The sequence below is a fragment of the Rhinatrema bivittatum genome, chromosome 1, assembly GCF_901001135.1.
Source record: "Rhinatrema bivittatum chromosome 1, aRhiBiv1.1, whole genome shotgun sequence".
NCBI classification, from domain to species: Eukaryota; Metazoa; Chordata; class Amphibia; order Gymnophiona; family Rhinatrematidae; genus Rhinatrema; species Rhinatrema bivittatum.
Window position 1 is genome coordinate 421,032,169 of NC_042615.1, and position 18,727 is coordinate 421,050,895.

The 18,727-nt window shown below is 46.6% G+C and overlaps 1 protein-coding gene across 2 annotated transcripts in view; it reads right to left on the reverse strand.

Moving 5' to 3' along the window:
• The window catches only part of LOC115092468, a 47,216-nt gene extending 32,435 nt beyond the window's left edge, over positions 1 to 14,781 (reverse strand). Inside the window, exons 1-2 of one of the 2 annotated variants that reach the window (XM_029603309.1) lie at positions 14,609 to 14,781; positions 2,930 to 3,109 (exon numbers count right to left, since the gene is read on the reverse strand). In XM_029603309.1, coding sequence (XP_029459169.1) covers positions 2,930 to 3,109; positions 14,609 to 14,656 — 228 coding nt within the window. In that variant the 5' untranslated portion in view covers positions 14,657 to 14,781. The remainder of the gene's footprint in view (positions 1 to 2,929; positions 3,110 to 14,608) is intronic. The other variant, XM_029603316.1, reaches the window with a different exon arrangement.
• Positions 14,782 to 18,727: the final 3,946 nt, after the last annotated feature.

Here is an 18,727-nt window from a genome sequence, read left to right on the forward strand (position 1 = left end):
GGGTCTGCCCAGTTCAGGGCCAGTGTGCTGAGTCATGGGAGGTCTTAGAAAAAGGCACATTCACATTAAAGAAAGACTGTTATATGGCCCCGCCCATGAGGATCCGGATTGGTCCTCAGGAGACTCAAAAGGAGTGCTGGGATACCTCACAACGTTCCCAGTATTTAGACGGCACAGTGGCCAGAGCAGAGGGTGGGATTCTGGAACAGACCTTCTGAGTTTACCAAGCAATGTGTTAATGTAGTTGTGAAGTGGATGGTCTGTCTACAAATTGTATTGTATTGTCACTAAAAGGATTCTGTGGTATTGAGACCTGGTCTGTATCTTTGACTGAGTATAAGCCTATTTCCTACCTAATATTTACCAGCAAATGCCTGCAGTATACAATTCAGGAGCGGTTTATGTTTGCATCTATAAATGAAACCACTTGCCAACTTATTCCTGTGTCCATGTGCTGCAGGGGCTTTTGGGCCTGACAATATTAAAAGAAAAAATGTAACATTCTTTGACCATCATTGTGTTTATATAATCTTCTAATAAAAAGATATTTAAAAATACCTAGGCTAGCCAAGGGAAAAATCTCAGAAAAACAGTGAAAGAATTTAGTAAGTGCTAGAATACAAAAAAAATGGTTTCAGAATTATACAGGGTGGCCCATGGAAAAGTAGCCCGCCTCCAATACCAGTGCATAGAAGGCAGGCTACTTTTCCATGGGCCATCCTGCATATAGATGGTACCCAACCCTGAACATGTTATATAAAGGTTTTGGATAAATAATGATGGAAAAATCAGGGAAAGGGAGCATTTTTCCATATATGATGCAAGCATCTTGTCATTATTTCTTACTGGAAAGATGTGATATCTCAGATCTGCAAGAGAACGAAGGCTTTTCTGCTGCTCAACCTTTTAGTGATACTGTTGGGCAACCTAATATTAGGAGTCTTCCCCCAGTGGGTAAAGCATTTCTAGTTTCTTGCCTACTAGTAGTTGTAAGATGTAACTGTGCTACATTCTGGAGATCCTTGAGCAATCATCTTTTTCAAAGCTGGATGCAGGCACTCTGGTATACATTCTCTATGGAGCAGCTTATGTGTCTCACCTGGAAAAAATACCTACACTTTGGTCTTCGATTGCACCCACTTTTATGAAATGTAGCAGGTGAAGGCATTAAGACAGTAACTGTGACACAGGTGCATGAGCGCACATATAGCATGAGTGCACATACAGGCACCTGCACATATATGCACGCATATTATAGCCCTGATCATTAAAACCCCGCTGACTAGCTTAGATTTTTTTTGTTTAGCACTTACACACCATCCATAGCAGAAGTAAGTTTACACGGCAAGGGACCCTGGTGCGCGTAAATACTTATAAAATCTGCTCGGCGCACACTGCCCCAAACTTGTGCGCCTAGCTCCCTCTTTTGGCACATGCAGGGCTTTTAAAATTCGCCTGTATGCAAATTGAAGTGGGTTCAAGTCAAATCTAATACATGTCTATGGGAATAGAGCAGAGGTGCTGGTGTAGTGTTTTGATATATAAGAAATACTTGTGCATATGGTTGAAAATGTTTTTCTTTTCTCTCTTCTTTTATTTGGATTTCTCAGTTACAGAAGTTATACAGCTGTATTTGTATCATTATAATGCTTGCCTCTTAATGTCATAATTAAGTGATTCTGATTATCATGCATATGATGTAATGAGTGTTTTACATTCAATGACATGTTAAAAAAAGAATAGGATTTATCTGTACTTGATTAATGCCCTAATCATGGGCCAGATGTACTAAAGAATTTTCCCATTTCATGTCTCTGGATAAAATGTTTAGTACATCTGCTCATCTGTTCGGACTTTTCTGGTTCAGCTTCTGGCTTCCTTCTGCTTTTATAGCTATCAGAAACGGCTAGGAATGTTACAGGCTTTCTTCTAATAGCTGCAATTCTTTTTCTGCCGTCCAATATGACTGAATGGACGAGGGATCACTCTTCTGCACGGGAGAAAAAGAAAAGATAAAGGCAGAGGTGCTGGCCAGGAAAAGAAAAAAGGAGAAAGGAGCATTCATGTCTTGAGTCATTGAACATACTCTCCATTTGTTCTACCCCTTTCTATACAAAAATATAGCGCTAGGGAAATAATCAAGCTGTGCTAGTGCTATTTGTCAGTAGCATTTTCATATTTTCAGTGAGCATGGAATGTGACAGTCCCACCTGCCACATCAGGGGCTCCACCTCTCAGAGCTGGGGCTGGAGGAAGAGTATCAGGCACCCCAGGTGAACCTTCAGCCTTACCTATTGCCTAAGATAGGACGAGAGAATGGGGAAAATAGAAGAGCCAGGCATCCGAGGCCTGACCTGATAGTGAGGAGGGCAGTGAGAGACTGAGCTGGCTGTGGGTGGGAACACATCCTGACAGTTCCCATCCAATCAAAAGAGGAAAGAGTTCCGGCAGGAGAGAGATAGAGGGAGTGTTTCAGTTCAGCTACAACTGATGGTGAGCGACGAGGCAGACCTGGAGATACTAGGTTTTAGTTAATAGTTGGTGGGTAGCACTTGGAGGTTTCCAGGATTTTACCACCCCCTAAATTTTGGCTCACTAGGCGACTAATAGAGGAGCCAGTCCTGCAGAGACCTCAACAGCAAATGTCTGCAGGTCTAAACTTTAAAAGAGTGGTCACTGAACTCCTCTGAGAGACTACTTACATTTTTTTGATCTCAAAAAGATCTATTTAGAAATAACTTCAAGAGTGAATCAGCCTAAAAAGTAAAAAATTCTCTCAAATATCAGTTCACCAATGTATTTTTTCATGCCAGTCAAATGTCAAAATTTAAATTCTCCCTCTTGTTCATTTCAGAACACAAATGTTTTGGCTTATAACAAAACCAAACGCTCCAAAAATGGAGTATGAACATCATCTAGCTACTCTTACATGTTTCTCTGCATGCTCCATCTGTTCAACTACATCATATGGCAAATCCTTTTTGGAAGGCATGGGATAACGCTCAGTGGGTCTCGTGGGCTCTGATGACTTCGTAGGGTCAGTCTGACCTCCTCCCACTGCAGTCTGGAATCTTCTCCAAATGTCCCTTAGCACAATGGGAAACAGAGGCTAAAATAGAGGATAAAAAGGCTGTTAGTCATTATAGCTATTGTTTAATTCTCCGCTGGTACTGAAAGCAGTCTGAGCCAATGAAGATCAAAGGTTGTTAGGAAAAAAATTGGTTTTCTCATTACCCTAGTTTTCCTATGCCCACCTCCCTCTTACAAAGTGCTTTTCACATTCCTTGCATAAGAAGACAGCCCTTCTAAAGCAGGGATAGCCAACTTTCATTAGCCAGAAGACCATCAGAATGGCTACAACCAATTCTGGGAGCATGCGTTCTATTGCAATACATCCAAAATATGCTGTTTGGCAGCCACCTCGAGGTACCTAACTTACGGGCCGATACAGTAAAAGTCGTGGGAGAGCGGGCGAATGCCCACTCTCCTGGCACGCGCACAGGCCACTCTCCTGGGCGCGCAATTCTGTATTTAAATGAGGGCCCGCGGCAAAAAGAGGATAAGAGCGGCGGCTGTCAGCGGGTTTGACAGCCGATGCTCAATTTTGCCGGCACAGGTTCGGAAACCATATGCCGGCAAAATTGAGCGTCCGGTTTTCAACCCGCGAGCCGATTTCAAATTTTTTTTTTTAACTTTCGGGACCTCCGACTTAATATCGCCATGACTTTCCCAGTGCCTGGAGAAATTAACGCCTACATCACATGCAGCTGCTCAGTGCCTGTCTGAAAGCCAGCATGGTGACAGCAGCCCCTTTTTCTTACAGCCCAGCCATTTACTGGGAAATCACAGAGATATTCTGGAGGGTCTTCCTTCTACTCACCGTACGTTAAAATGTGATCTGCTTTTCAAAATCATGTGCTATTTTGCGGAGTTCACACTCCTTATTAATATGTCCAATCTGTGCTGTGAAGGCGACACCGAGTAGTTCCTAATAGTGGAATTTATTCTAAATTTTTAATTTTATTTCCAATTTCTTCTGCACTCAGGCAGGCCAATACACACAAGTGGGTTATGCAGTTCTTCCAGAACATGGAGACGAAGCAAAAGTGACATCACAGATATAGCCCTGACCCAACATCAGCCTGCCAATATTCTCCATCTCCAGATGGTGGACATGCATCTCCCTACTGGGGATTGCTCGTAATAAAGAAATAAATAAATAAAAGATAGAAGATTTTGACGCACCGCTTGAGCTCCTGAGGTGACACCCGGCGGTCCCTCCCTCAGTAAAGCGTTTTTAAGTCTGGAAGCGTGGCCAGGCATAGACTTAGTAAAACAATTTTTAAAAAGCAGTTGGACAGCAAGGAAGTGCTCAGCTGTGAAGGCCTTTGCCCTCTCCCCCTATAGCCGGAGACCTATCTGTGCTCTCAGCCAGGGAGGGCTGAGTTCAGGTAAGAAAAGAAAAAGATGATGAAAAATGATAAAGAGTAGGGAAGTTTAGTTCCCCCTCGCTTTTTTCCTTACTGGATCTTCTCCCTTGGTGCTTATTGTTCGGCCTTTTTTCCCCATTCCTCTCACTTCTCTGGGGAGTTAGTGTAGCCACGTGGTAAGCGGCAAATTTTCCTGTGCACAGGAACGTGCGCACATTCTTGCCGTGCGGCGATATACGGATATAGGCACACACGTGCACGGGTACTTGTGTATGACCACACCCTATTTTTGAGCACATATTTTGCGTGTGTACTTCCATGTATTATTGGTGGCTGCTCAGGAATCTGCCCACAGCATAGTGCAGGAACGCTAAGGTACTGGGAACAAAAAGGAGAATCTACATGCTTTGCTGTTGGTGCGGCTTGCCATATAGGGCAATGCAGTCATGGTGTCCTCTCTGCCTGTGTCAGCACTTTTTGGATGCTCAGGGGGATTTGTTTACGGTGGATTTTGATGATGCTGGGCTGTCCGCTTGGACTTTATTAGCTCCGGAAGGGAGTGTGGTGGAAGGTGGCACAGCAGTTGTATCCCCTCACATCTTGTTCCCGATGGCAGTGACCCCTCCGGGAGAAGGGTCAGTCAGTATTAGGTTTGGGCCTGTGGGCCCCAGTATGGATCCATCCTCTTTTTTCCTGAGTGGAATTTTTTCAGGGCCTGCAGAATTTTTCTGCAGAGGTGCCCAGAGGAAGCGAAGCAACTTGCTATGAAGGGTTCGCATATTCAAAGCTCCCACTTGTCAGCCTCTGAAGGCAAATGCCGCAGGGATGCTGTTCCCTGGTAATATTCAGGGGGATGTGGATCATGCTACATCAGATGTCTCTTTCAGGGAATTGGATTCTTCCTTTGAAGAGGGAGAAATCCCACCAGATTCAGAATCACATCAGACTCTATTCCACTAGAGTTGCCGAGTCTGTTGTAGCAGACCCTGAATGGTGTGAACGGGAGTGACGCTATAGGACTTGTAAAAGAAAGATCCCATATTGGTCGCCTTACGCAAAGCATCATGTTTCTTTCCCCTCTTGAATCCAACTGAAGGATGATTAAACCTTGAAAGGAGTGCTCCAGAGGCAACTTTAAGGGGGGCGTTCCTTAGCGAGTTTTGTACCTTTGGCTCCAAAGGCAAGGGTTCAGTTGAGATTGGTGGATACTTTGGAATGCGCTGTCTCAGGTGCACTGTCATTCCAGCGGAAGGAGGGGCAGCTCTAGAAGATGCTCAGGGTAGGAGGTTAAGGGTCTTCTTAAGTAGACCTTTGAGGCCATGGCACTGCATTGCAGATTGCTTCTTATTACAGCCTGGTAGCTCAGGCTGGTTTATGTATCTCTTAAGAGATACAAGGAGCGGAGTCTGATGACAGATATTTGATGGACCGAGAGCACTATCCTTATCCAATGTGGGCTGTGACTTGGCACGGATGGCCGCTGGAGGGATAGCTTCTGTGATAGTGGCTGCATGCCTGATGTGGCTGCGATATTGGTTGACAGACTCTGTTTCCAAGTCCAATCTCACATGGTTACTCTGTAAGGGTTCTCCTTTAATTGGCGGTAAGTTGGAGCAAATGGTGAATAGCAGAGAGAAATCCAAGGTTCCTTGTTGGCTAACAACAATAAGGCAGCATCATTTCATAAGAACATAAGTACATAAGAAATTGCCATGCTGGGTCAGACCAAGGGTCCATCAAGCCCAGCATCCTGTTTCCAACAGTGGCCAATCCAGGCCATACAAACCTGGCAAGAACCCAAACACTAAGAAGATCCCATGCTACTGATGCCAGTAATAACAGAGGCCATTCCCTAAGTCAACTCCACTGTTTACCCTTTTCCACTGAGAAAATTGACCATTTAATCCTATTCTCTGCTCCCTGTCTTTCAACCAGTTTGTAATCCATGAAAAGACATCGCCTCTAAACCCCTGACTTTTTTGTTTTCTTAGAAGCCTCTCATGATGGACTTTGTCAAATGCCTTCTGAAAATCCAAATACACTGCATCTGCTGGTTCACCTTTATCCACATGTTTATTAACCCTTCAAAAAAAATGAAGCAGATTTGTGAGGCAAGACTTCCCTTGGGTAAATTTATGTTGACTATGTTCCATTAAACCTTGTCTTTCTATATGCTCTGTGATTTTGAATAGTTTCCATTATTTTTCCTATCACTGAAATCAGGCTCACTGGTCTATAGTTTCCTGGAATGCCCCTGGAGCCCTTTTTAAATATTGGGGTTACATTAGCCACCCTCCAGTCTTCAGGCATATTGGATATTTTTAATGATATGTTACAAATTTTAATTAATAGATCTGAAATTTCATTTTTTAGTTCCTTCAGAACCCTAGGATGCATACCATCTGGTCCAAGTGATTTGCTACTCTTTAGTTTGTCAATCTGGCCTACTACATCTTCCAGGTTCACAGTGATTTGGTTCAGTTCATCTGACTCATCACCCTTGAAAACCATCTCCGGAACTGGTATCTCCCCAACATCTTTATTAGTAAATACAGAAGCAAAGAATTCATTTAGTCTTTCTGCAATGGCCTTATCTTCCCTAACAGCCCCTTTAACCCCTCGGTCATCTAACAGTCCACCCGACTCCCTCACAGGTTTCATGCTTCGGATATATTTTTTAAAGTTTTTATTATGAGTTTTTACCTCTACGGCCAACTTCATTTCAAATTCTCTTTTCGCCTGTCTTATCAATGTTTTCCACTTAACTTGACAATGCTTATTCTTTTTCCTGTTTTTTTCAGATGGATCCTTCTTCCAGTTTTTGAAGGATTTTCTTTTGGCTAAAATAGCCTTTTTCACCTCACCTTTTAACCATGCCGGTAATCGTTTTGCCTTCCTTCCACCTTTTTTTAATGCATGGAATACATCTGGTCTGTGCATATAAGATTGTATTTTTAAACAATGTCCATGCCTGTTGAACATTTTTAACCTTTGCAGCTGCACCTTTCAGTTTTTTTCTATTTTCCTCATTTTATCAAAGTTTTCCTTTTGAAAATTTAGTGTTGGAGCTGTAGATTTACTTATTGTCCCCCTTCCAGTTATTAGTTCAAATTTGATCATGTTATGATCACTATTGCCAAGTGGCCCCACCACCCTTTTGGAACAAAGGGCTGCTCCAGGTATTTCTGATGGTTTTACCCTTACACAAAAGTATCTTCTCAAAGATCTTGTTCCTTCAGAAAATCTCAGGCCTTTTGGATTAAAAAGCTTCATAAGGAGGCGGGCTCCAAGAATGGAGTATCTGGATCTTCACGATGAAGGTGTGAGGGCTCACCTACTGGTTCAGGAAATAGGCAAGGCATCTATCTCGCTTTATTGAGGTGGGTTCTGACAAAAATAAACTGGTGGGTACTGGAACTGGTAAAAGACAACTATGCTTTGGAGATTCTCCAGATTCCTCCGCATACCTTTATGGTCTCTCCATGCAACTCTCTTGTTGCGTCCATTGGTCGCAGACTGCTGCGACCGCTCTGCCTCACCTCTCTTCTACCCTTTTCCTCCTCCCTTGGAAAGATGGCTGCCTCCGCTGCTGGTTGCCGAAACCCTCGGCATCTCCGAAACAGCATGGGCGTCCCCGTCCGCCATGCTTCTTCCTGAATACGCCATGGGAGGAACCTCGGGGGCGTCCCCACCGCCTGACGTCAGTACCTCCGGGTATTTAAACCTCAGCTCTGCTCCAATACAAGTTAGCAAGGACTTCGATTTTGCTACTCTGACCGCTTCTAAGCAGCTCGCTTGGATTTCTCACTACCCTCCGGGGTATTTCTCTCCTATGGAAGCTCTAGGTACCCGCTCCTCGGGGGCCTCTCACTTCTACCTGCCCTTCGGGGTTCAACTGCCTAAACTTAAGAACACCCGCTCCTTGGGAGTCCTGTCTGCTTTCTTTCAGGAACCCTCGACACTCCTAGGTACTTGCTCCTCGAGGGCCTATTCTGCTCAGGGTATCCTGCACCTTGACCACGGGTCCTTCATTCAACTACCAAAGGACGTTTATCAGCACTGCCACTCTGTGAGTATTGCTACGCTCCAGCTCTTCCTATTCCACCCTTCAGGTTCACGGCCTACCCCGCGCTGTGGACCACTACCGGAGATACCTTGCACAAGAACTACCAGGAGGAAGTATTCCCCGGGTTACCCCGCTCTGCGGACCACTACCAGAGAATCCATCTAAAGGTCTTTCTACTCTGGACTGTGTTTACAAACCTGCTCCTCGGGTTACCTTCAGCTGTATAATAAAACCTCTTGTCTCTTTTGTCCATCACTGCTGAGACCCCACCTGTTGTGGCGAGTCCCCACAGGGCTCCTCCCTGTGAGTGAAGTCAGCTCTCATCACGACCCAAGGGCCCACAACCAAGCCCAAGTATAACAGATTGCTAACTCCACGGACCCGGCTCAGCTCTCAGCCTTACAGGCCATTCCTAGCCTGGCCCAACGGAATTTGGAGCAACAGTTGAAAAAAGGTTTGGATAAGTTGTTGGAGGAGAAGTCCATTAACAGCTATTAATCAAGTTTACTTAGGGAATAGCCACTGCTATTAATTGCATCAGTAGCATGGGATCTTCTTAGTGTTTGGGTAATTGCCAGGTTCTTGTGGCCTGGTTTGGCTTCTGTAGGAAACAGGATGCTTGGTTTGATGGACCCTTGGTCTGACCCAGCATGGCAATTTCTTATGTTCTTATGTTGGGTCGTTATCGACAGGTTTTTTAAGATGGTCCACTTCACTCCTCTTCCAGGCCTTCCCTCGGTTCCAGAACTGGCTTCATTGTTTGTCACTTACATATTTCGATTATATGCACTCCCTAAACCCATTATTTCCGATAGAGGTACACAATTCACTGCCAAGTATTGGCGCGTTCTTTGTCGCAAATTTGATATCACACTGGATCACATAACCGCTTATCATCCTCAAGCCAACGGTCAAGCAGAAAGGACTAACCGAACACTAAAAACCTTCCTAAGAGCTTATGTCAACGAACGTCAGAATGACTGGGCTACCCTTTTACCGTGGATAGAGTTTTCACAGAATTCCCACATTAGTTCTGCAACCGAGACCTTTCCCTTTCAGATAGTGTATGGGAAACAGCCTTCACCCCCATTGCCAATACCTCTCTTGGTACCCTCGCCAGCAGCCCAGCCCACCACCCAGGAAGAGAATTATGGATTCGTACCAAGGTGATGCTAAAAAGGGCAGCACAGAAAGCCAAGACTGCTGCTGATCTACATCGCAGACCAGCTCCCCAGTTTAAACCCGGAGACAATGTATGGTTAAGTACCCGACATCTTCGACTTCGTCTACCCTCCATGAGACTAACACCCCGATATGTAGGTCCGTTTCCCGTCCTTCGCCAAATTGGTCCCGTGACCTATTAACTGCGTCTACCTGTTTCCATGGGTATACATAATGTTTTTCACGTATTCCTTCTTAAACTGCTGGTTCTTACTTGGCCTTCCCGGAAAACGCCTGTACCACTTGTTATCGCATCAGAGGATCAAGTCTACCAAGCAAAAGAAATACTCAATGTTCGCCGGAGGAACCATAAGTGGGAGTATCTGCTTTCTTGGGAGGGCTCTGACCCTGAGGAGAATACTTGGGAACCTGCTTCGAATATCCTAGATAAGAACCTTCTAAAGACTTTTCACGCCTCTCATCCCAAGAAACTGAAACCTCGAGGAGGGGGCCTAAAGGAGGGGGTACTGTTACTCATTGCGGCTTGCCCTCCATAGTGGGCCGGCCCTACCTGACCGCCTTGCCAACGCTGGCTCCTGGAAGACACGGTCATCCAAAGAACGACGCTGCACCGTGCCTAAGACGCCCTGCCGTGGCTCCCCTAGGTGCGCGTGCTTGCAGCTGTGCTCCTGTTAAAAGGCCCGAGGCAGGAATTCTCAGGGGCGCCGGGTTTGGATGTCATCAAGCTGCCCTTATTTAAGGGCAGCTCGACCCGGAACCTTTGCCTCAGCTACAGGTCTGTTCCCTCTCTGACGTGTCCTTCTACTCTGTTTGCTTGCCTGTCTGCTGATTCGGATTGCCCCTGGATTCTGTTTGCCTGCCGCCTGCTCTGACTCGGATTGCTCCTAGATACTCTGATTGCTGCCTGCCCTGACCTGGACTACCTATTGGATTTTGCTGCTCGCTGCCTGCCCGATCTGGACTGCCTATTGGACTTTGCTGTTCGCTGCCTGCCTGTCACAGATTGCCTGCTTGCTGCCAGACCGTACCCGGGTTGCTTCCCGGACTCAGCTTTTCCACTGCCGCAATCAGCCTAGCCGTGTACCGGGCCTAGCTCAGAAATCAGCTCTGCAGGACATGGGATAAAGGAACACATCAATGTGTGGGAGGTATGTCTTGCCTTTCTTGCATATTCAGGTCTGCAGGTGCAAGAGAAAATGGCTAGAAGTGGAGCTTAGCTTTTCAGGTACATGAAAACTGTTTCCTGCATGACTGTGGCATGTAAATATTTAAATTTATAGAAGATATGGGGTATCGAAGGTTTTTATAAATAACTGCAGGATTTTTACAAAGCTGCACAACCTTTGTAATATCTCAAGGAGATGTGTTGTGTTTTACTCTTTTCGTACTAAGGGACAGATTCAAGTTTCAAGCAATAAGTGCTAGAAGTGGGAAAGTCATTTCAGGAGCACAGTTTTAATATAGTACACATTTTGCCTTAAGTGTTTATTGTCTGTTGTTTAAGGAATGAAAAAAGTCTGCCGCTAAAATAAAAGCAGGCAATCACAACTGTGTGCAAAAAAAACCCCACTGTGGGTCTTTTGCACGATTCTTGAATGTAACACATTTCAGCAGAAGTGATATACCACGTGGGCAAACGATGCACTAATTGAAAACCGTAAGCCAAATGACTTGAAGGCTTATGGTACTTTTTGCCTGAACTTTATATCTGTCCTTAAATTATATGCATTTAAAAAATCAGTATGTGGCTCCTGAGATAAAACCCTTCATTTGTGTGATCTGGTTCAGAACAATCTATTTAATTGTGTCTGGGGTCATCAATAGATACAAAAGAAAAAACAAAAAACCACATCAGTGTAAGCTTTGAAATTATAAATATAATTAGTATATTTCTGAATAAAATTCTTTTAGCTCCTAACCTGCCGATTCTAATTCCCCAAGCTCTTTCAGCTATCTTACCTTGTCTGGGCCTGCCCTAAGAAAGGGGCCAATGCAGTGGGACATGGGATAAATAGGCGCTAATCCACCCCCTAATGCAATAGGGGGATTAGCACCTATTTAACGTGCGTCCGACGCGGAGTGAATGATTTAGCGCTCATCACATGTTATGGAGTCTCAATTTAGTGGACCCTTGGGCCGATCTGCAAGAGACTGGGAAAGGTGTTCAATGTCTCTGGTACACAGCAGGCCGGGAGGCAGATGTTCAGGCAGGACTTAGAGGTGCTCTTCACCCTGGAAGCTGGTGCTCCCCCGGGAGGAGCCCGTAAGAGCCCAGCCGTTGGGACTTAGGCGGGTTGATGATCTTGAGACTGGAGCGGGCAGGCTGATGAGCAGGACTGAGAACTGGAACCAGACTAGAACAGTAGACAGGAACTGTAGCAAGACTCGGGTACTGGAACCAGGCAGGAACTGTAGCAAGGCCCGGGTACTGGAACCAGGCAGGAACTGTAGCAAGACTCGGGAACTGGAACCAGGCAGGAACTGTAGCAAGACTCGGGAACTGGAACCAGGCAGGAACTGTAGCAAGACTCGGGAACTGGAACCAGGCAGGAACTGTAGCAAGACTCGGGTACTGGAACCAGGCAGGAACTGTAGCAAGACTCGGGAACTGGAACCAGGCAGGAACTGTAGCAAGACTCGGGAACTGGAACCAGGCAGGAACTGTAGCAAGACTTGGGTACTGGAACCAGGCAGGAACTGTAGCAGGCAAGCAGGAACCAAACAGGTACTGTAGCAGGCAAGCAGGAACCAAGCAGGTACTGTAGCAGGCAAGCAGGAACGGAGCGAATTCCAAAGGCAGCTCACTCCGGGGCACGGAGCAACAGGGAACTGGTAGGTAAGCCCATTGCAAGGCAAAGACTGAGTGTCCGCAGTCGACTTATCAAGGCCGCAGCGTCTGACGTCAGGAATTGGGCGGAGTCACCACTGGCGGGAAACGGCCTAGAAAAGCACCCAAGTGGTGCGCGCGCGCGCCTAGAGGCAGGGTGTCCATGGGAGGCTTCCCAGCGCACGGCCCTCGCGGGGACGCCGCCAAACAGACGGCGAACTAGGCCAACTGAAGCAGGAACAGGTCCAGGAACACTGAGGTAAGGGTCTGCTCGCGGCCAGAACCGTAACAGCAGCTCCCCTCTTACGCCCCCTCTTAGCAGGTCCAGGTTTACTTGGGTGATCCAGCTAGAACTGCCGTAATAAGTCCTTGTCGAGGATGTTACGGGCAGGTTCCCATGAATTATCCTCGGATCCACAACCCTCCCAGGCAAGCAAGTACTCCCAGCGTCGTTGATGGAACCGTACATCCAAGATCTCACATACTTGATACGTAATATCATCCGGTGCTGAAGGATCCGATGGTTCAGGAGCCCGGGAGTGGTATCTAGACAAAACAAGAGGCTTCAGCAATGACACGTGGAACACGTCATGTATGTGCATGGAGGAAGGTAGGCGTAGTCGGTACGAGACTGCTCCCACTCGTTCAGCGACTCGGAAAGGCCCACAGAATCTCGGGGCTAGTCTTCGAGACGGAATTTGTAGCTGTAGATTCTTAGTACTAAGCCAGACGCGGTCTCCTGGAAGGAAGATAGGCCAACTGACGCGGGAACAGTTCCAGGAACACGGAGGTAAGGGTCTGGTCACGGCGCTCGCGGCCAGAACCGTAACATCACATGCAAATGCATGTGAATGAGCCTATTACTCATTCACTCCGCATGCAAAAAGATAACTGTGCATCTCAGACGCACATTTATTGCTCAGATATGCCTGCCTGAAGCAGGTGTTAATAGCTGAGCGCAGGTAAAAGAAGTACAGAAAAGCAGAAAAAAACTGCTTTTCTGTACTTCTTTTTTAAAGTCAAAAAAATAAAATAAAATAACTGCAGACTGCCAAGTTATGAAGACCGATGCCGGTAAACTCGCCAGTTTTCATAACCGGCCATCTGCCAGTTTATCGGCGTCGGACTTCATAACCGACAGCCATGGCGGGTCGCGTTAGCAAGGAGGCGCTAAGGTCACGCAAGCGACCCTAGCGCCTCCTTCCTAGCGCGACCCCCTAATTTACATATTGCATGGCGCCCCCCTTGCAGGCGCCATTCATGCGTGCGCCCGCTTTCCGTGAACATGATTGCATTGGCCCCAAAGTGAAGAAATAATTTTACAAAAAGTCATCCAAAAATCCTGTAGGTATTGACTTTCCATTTCAAGTTTGTTCATCTTCCCGCTTACAGACTGCAAATTAGCTACTTGTGATATTCTTATCAAAGCTGAGCTATGTGAAAAACAAATCAATATAATCTCTAACCAAACTCATTACCCTATTAACAACTGTGCAGCAGTGCAGATCATGCACCCATGCATCAGGGGGATAGCTGCATATTTTGTATATGAGTCACTAGGCGTTTTTCCCACAGACACAAAACGATAGAAAAGCCTTAAAGAAACTGGCTTTTTGGGGAAAGGGATTTAATCGTTTGTTTCTGCAGCTATCCCTTGTGATGAGTTTGCTTTCTTGGAGACAGTATTACGTCAGAATAAAAGCAGGATGCATAATTATATTCTTATCCAATATATAAGTACAACAAAGTTAATGCTCTGTCTTTCCAATGCCTTAAACCTGGGGGAGCTGCAAAGGAGATAGTGTAAGTACTCCAGGCAGGATTAGCCATCTCTGATAGCAACAAACCTTGAACAAGAAAATCCAGAAAGTCGCCCAAAGCTTTTGACCACTATGGGTAATCAGGGTCAGTTGTGAAAGTTAAACATTTGCCCTTTTTTCTACAGTCAGCTAATCTCTGCTCGCGGCACGAGCAGCTTCTAGTGCAAGACTTTAAACTCTCCTATACTAAATAAACCCTCAGATCAAAATCCGGCCAAGGAATGTTTCCCTGCAAAGCCCCGAAGAGGCAGCGATGGGGCGGGGCAGGAGCAGCGCTACTCACGGAGGCAGCGGCTCCCCGAAGCCGCAGGAGTCCCCAAGTCCACAGCATCCTCTGCCAGAAAAAGAAAAAGAAGAAGACGACGCCTGCGGCTTGCCAGCTACGGATCCTTACACCCGGGTCGCAGCTCTCGGGAACTTAGTGCTGAAGCGGGAAATGGTCTGCCACCCCTCCCACTTCTCCCTCCCCTCCCTGGCTCGGCCTCCGGCCCGCCCCCTCGGGGCTCGATTACCGTAGCATAAAATGGGACATTCCGTCCAGCACTGATATAGCAGAAGGAATATGTAATATGTACTGCGCACCCAGAGGGCTGGGGATAGAGAGTGTCTGCAAGTTAAAAATGACAAGTATTGAAATACTACTCACTACTTCATTTTAAGGATGCAATATTCACACTACCCTGCTCCCCCCAGGCTATGGAGCTTGTGAGCAAGAGAGAGACAGCGACCTTGTTATAAGATCAATATGACAATCTATATGTGTACCACTATAGCAGGGGCACTGCCAATCGGGGTGAGCTTCGGAAAGTGGGGTGGGGTTTGAGGGGGTTGTTGTAATAGTACAAATCAACTCCTCTTGTTATACTTTCATCTTTTATAACGAGTATAAATATTTAGTGTTGTCAGTGTTACTTTGAATACCTCAGAATGTTTCTGTTACAACATTCCCCTAAACCCCATCCCATTGAAAGTGCCCCTCCTACAGTGCTACACATATAGCGTCTTACTACTCCTATACAGAGGGGCTCTTTCTCTCTCCCCCCCCCCCCCAAATGTATCAGCATTGTGGAAAGTGCCTATGCGATGCAAGAGCAGGGTAATTAGCCTAACTATGCCCCCTTTTTTATTGTGGGGGCAGGGTAATTAGCCTATGCCCCCTTTTTTTTATTGTGGGGGCTATTTCCGCTATTTTTATAGCATTTTCATAAATATAGGGATATGTGTAGTTTTCTCCCTTGACCTAACTCCATCGCCAGGAATGCCTGCAATGCACTGCACAATGCTCCTGAATAAACTGAGCAGTTGGGGGTTGGGTTCTGAGGTGGCAGTCTGGATTATAAATTGAGTGATAAAGTGGGGATAAATGAAATGAGAAAAGGTAAATAGTGGAATGTCTCAGGGATCAGTCCTGGGGTCTGTTCTGTTTATAATTTTGAATTATATTGCGGAAGGGTTAGAAGGAAAAGTTTGTCTTTTTGCAGACCTCAGGAAGATCAGTAACAGCGTGGACACGGCTGGCAGACAGAATGCAAAGTGACCTAAGAAAACTTGAGGAGTGCTGGAAGGCTTGGCAAGTACAAAGAAGGGAAGAGTCCTGCATTTGGGGTGCAGAAATTCAAAGGAACTCTTTGTACATGATGTGGGTGGAGTGAGGTGGGAGCAAACAATGTTGATGTGCACTGATTATATCAGAAAGTGAAGAGAGGGGGTAACAGGTAATCACCTTTTTCTCTTGAGCAAGTATAAATTTGTAACATTCAATAAAATTTAGTAGAAACCTATCAGCTTCTGCAGTATTTCTTTATACACACCTATTTTGCCTCTGACTAATATAGCTCCTGCTTTATCTTGGCTATATGTGCCTTGCTGATATTGGGTGTTCTTCACACATACATGTAGAATACTATCATTTTGTATTCTGATTTTCAGCTCACACACTTGCTCTCTATGCAAAACAGTCTTGCTATTGAGCATACCACACATACTGTTGCGCCCGACGGTAACACATGGCTGCGACCTCTGATGCTCACCTCTTTTCTGCCTATCTCATCTACCCTGGGATAAGTTGCGGCATCCGCCAGCCCACGCCGGCCTCCCCGGCGTCTTCAGAGCAGCATGGACGCTGCTGACCGCCATCTTCAACCTGGGATCACTTAGGCGTGCGCGCGTGTGCACAAGGGCCTCCTAAGTACACGTCATGGCGGGAACCTTGGGTGCGTCCCTCCCGATAAAGACATTCTCCATCAGTACTTAAACCAATCGGCCCTTGACTGAGACGAGTTAGCAAGGAGTTCTTTACTTGCCTAATTCCACTCTACTGGGATTCCTGTTCCTGTTTCCTCGTGGGTCTGCTACACTGGGTACCCACTCCTCGGGAGCTCACTTGCATTTGGGCTATCCGCTCCTCAGAGGGCCTTGCTGCACTTCCACCTACCCACTGCTTGGAACTATCAGGACTTCCTCCGTGAGTACTACTCATTCTTCTACGCTTGCTGAACCGTCTTGATGGTGTACCCCGTTCCTCAGGCCACTACTGCCTGCTTCAGCTACTCTTCATTTTCTTGCACACCAGGACCTGCCACTGCCCTACGGCTACCACGGGCTACCTTGCCTCCGCTCTCTGCCAGCTCAGATCCATGGCATACCCGCGCTGCGGGCCACTACCGGATCTGCAACCGGAAGTACCATCACCTGTAAGAACTCTTGGCGTGCCGCTCTGCGGTGCCCGCCAGGCCTTCATCCTCAACAGAGTCCTTGGGGAATCTCCCCAATACACAAGACTGTGTCTTTCTCTTCTTTCTATTACTAAAGCTCGCTCCATTAACTCTTGAGTATTGAGACCAAGCCTGCCGACAGTGACATCCACAGGGCTCCTCCCGGAAGGCGGAGTCAACTTCACCTCCGCCAGAGGTTCACATGCATAACCATAACAGATTGCTAACCCCTTGGACCCGGCTCAGGTCTCAGCCCTCCAGGCCATCCCTGGCCTGGCCCAACGCCTTGCTGAACAACAAAGGACCTTGGAGGCGTTGGCTACCGCTTTCAATCAGCTAAACTCCCGGCTGAATGCTTCAGTGACATCTGACAAGGATACTTCCTCACCTTTGGGATTACCTGCACGGGTTTCAGTGCCTTTGCCTGCTCTGACTCATTTCACTGGAGATCCCGTTATGCAGGAGGTTTTAAAATCAGTGCTGAATGCACGTTTCTCTACAGCCTAGCTACTTTCCTGATGTGGTGTCCAAGACTACTTATATCCTGTCTCTTTTAGACAGGAAAGCCCTTGCCTGGGCTTCACCCATTTGGGAGCGCAATGATCCGATTCTCAGTGATTTGACAGGATTTCTTGCCCTTTTCTGGTCTGTGTTTGATGACCCTGCCTGCAAGACTGTCGCTGGATCTGCTCTGCTACACCTTCAACAAGGTAACAAAGCTCTGACTGGTTATGTCATAGAGGTTAAGACTTTATCTTCCAAACTACATTGGGATCTGGACTGTCTCAGGACTATTTTCTTGGAGGGTCTCAACACGCGCATCAAAGATGAATTGGCAGCTCGAGAACTCCCTGAAACACTAGACGCTCTCACAAATCTCGCGGGACGAATTGATCAACATCTATGAGAAAGGACACACGAACAAAAGGGGAGTAAGAGACCTGTATCTGGAGCTCCACGTTCTCGTCCTGTCTTTGTTACACAGACACGACTGCATCTAGTCCAGAGGAAGAAAAACTCATGCAACTTGGCCGCAGCTGCCTATCACCCAGGGAAAGACGTCATCGCAGATAGTTGGGTCTCTGTATGTACTGTGGCAAGCCTGGCCATATGGGTCAATCCTGCCCCCTCTGTCCGGGAAACTTGCAGACCTAGGATCCGCTGGAGGACTCTTCCTAGGTCTAAACTCTCCATCTCCTCCACTTACTCTGCCAGTTTCTATCATCTCGGAGACCCTTGAATTTCAAACTCTAGCATTAGTGGTCTCCGGTGCTGGCGGAAATTTTATTCTCAGACGACTCGTAGAGCACCTACAAATTCCTACCAACCAGACTCCCACTCCGTTGCTACTATCCTCTATACTCGGCGAGCCACTACCGGGTGAGGTACTTCTTTCCATACAATCCATATGCCTATGCATGGGCTCTCTCCACTCAGAGACTCTCGTTTTTAGTGCTGGATAAGGCCATACATCCTGTGGTACGCAGGTTACCATGGTTATAGACACACCAACCCCATTTCGACTGGGAAACCCTTGAATTATCACGATGGGGACCTACTTGCCATGGAAAGTGTCTGAAGGAAGAAAAGCCAAAACCCTGTATGACAACGACCACTTCTCTTCCTGGCCTACCACCACAATACTCATCATACCAAGATTTGTTTTCTAATAAGGCAGCCGATATACT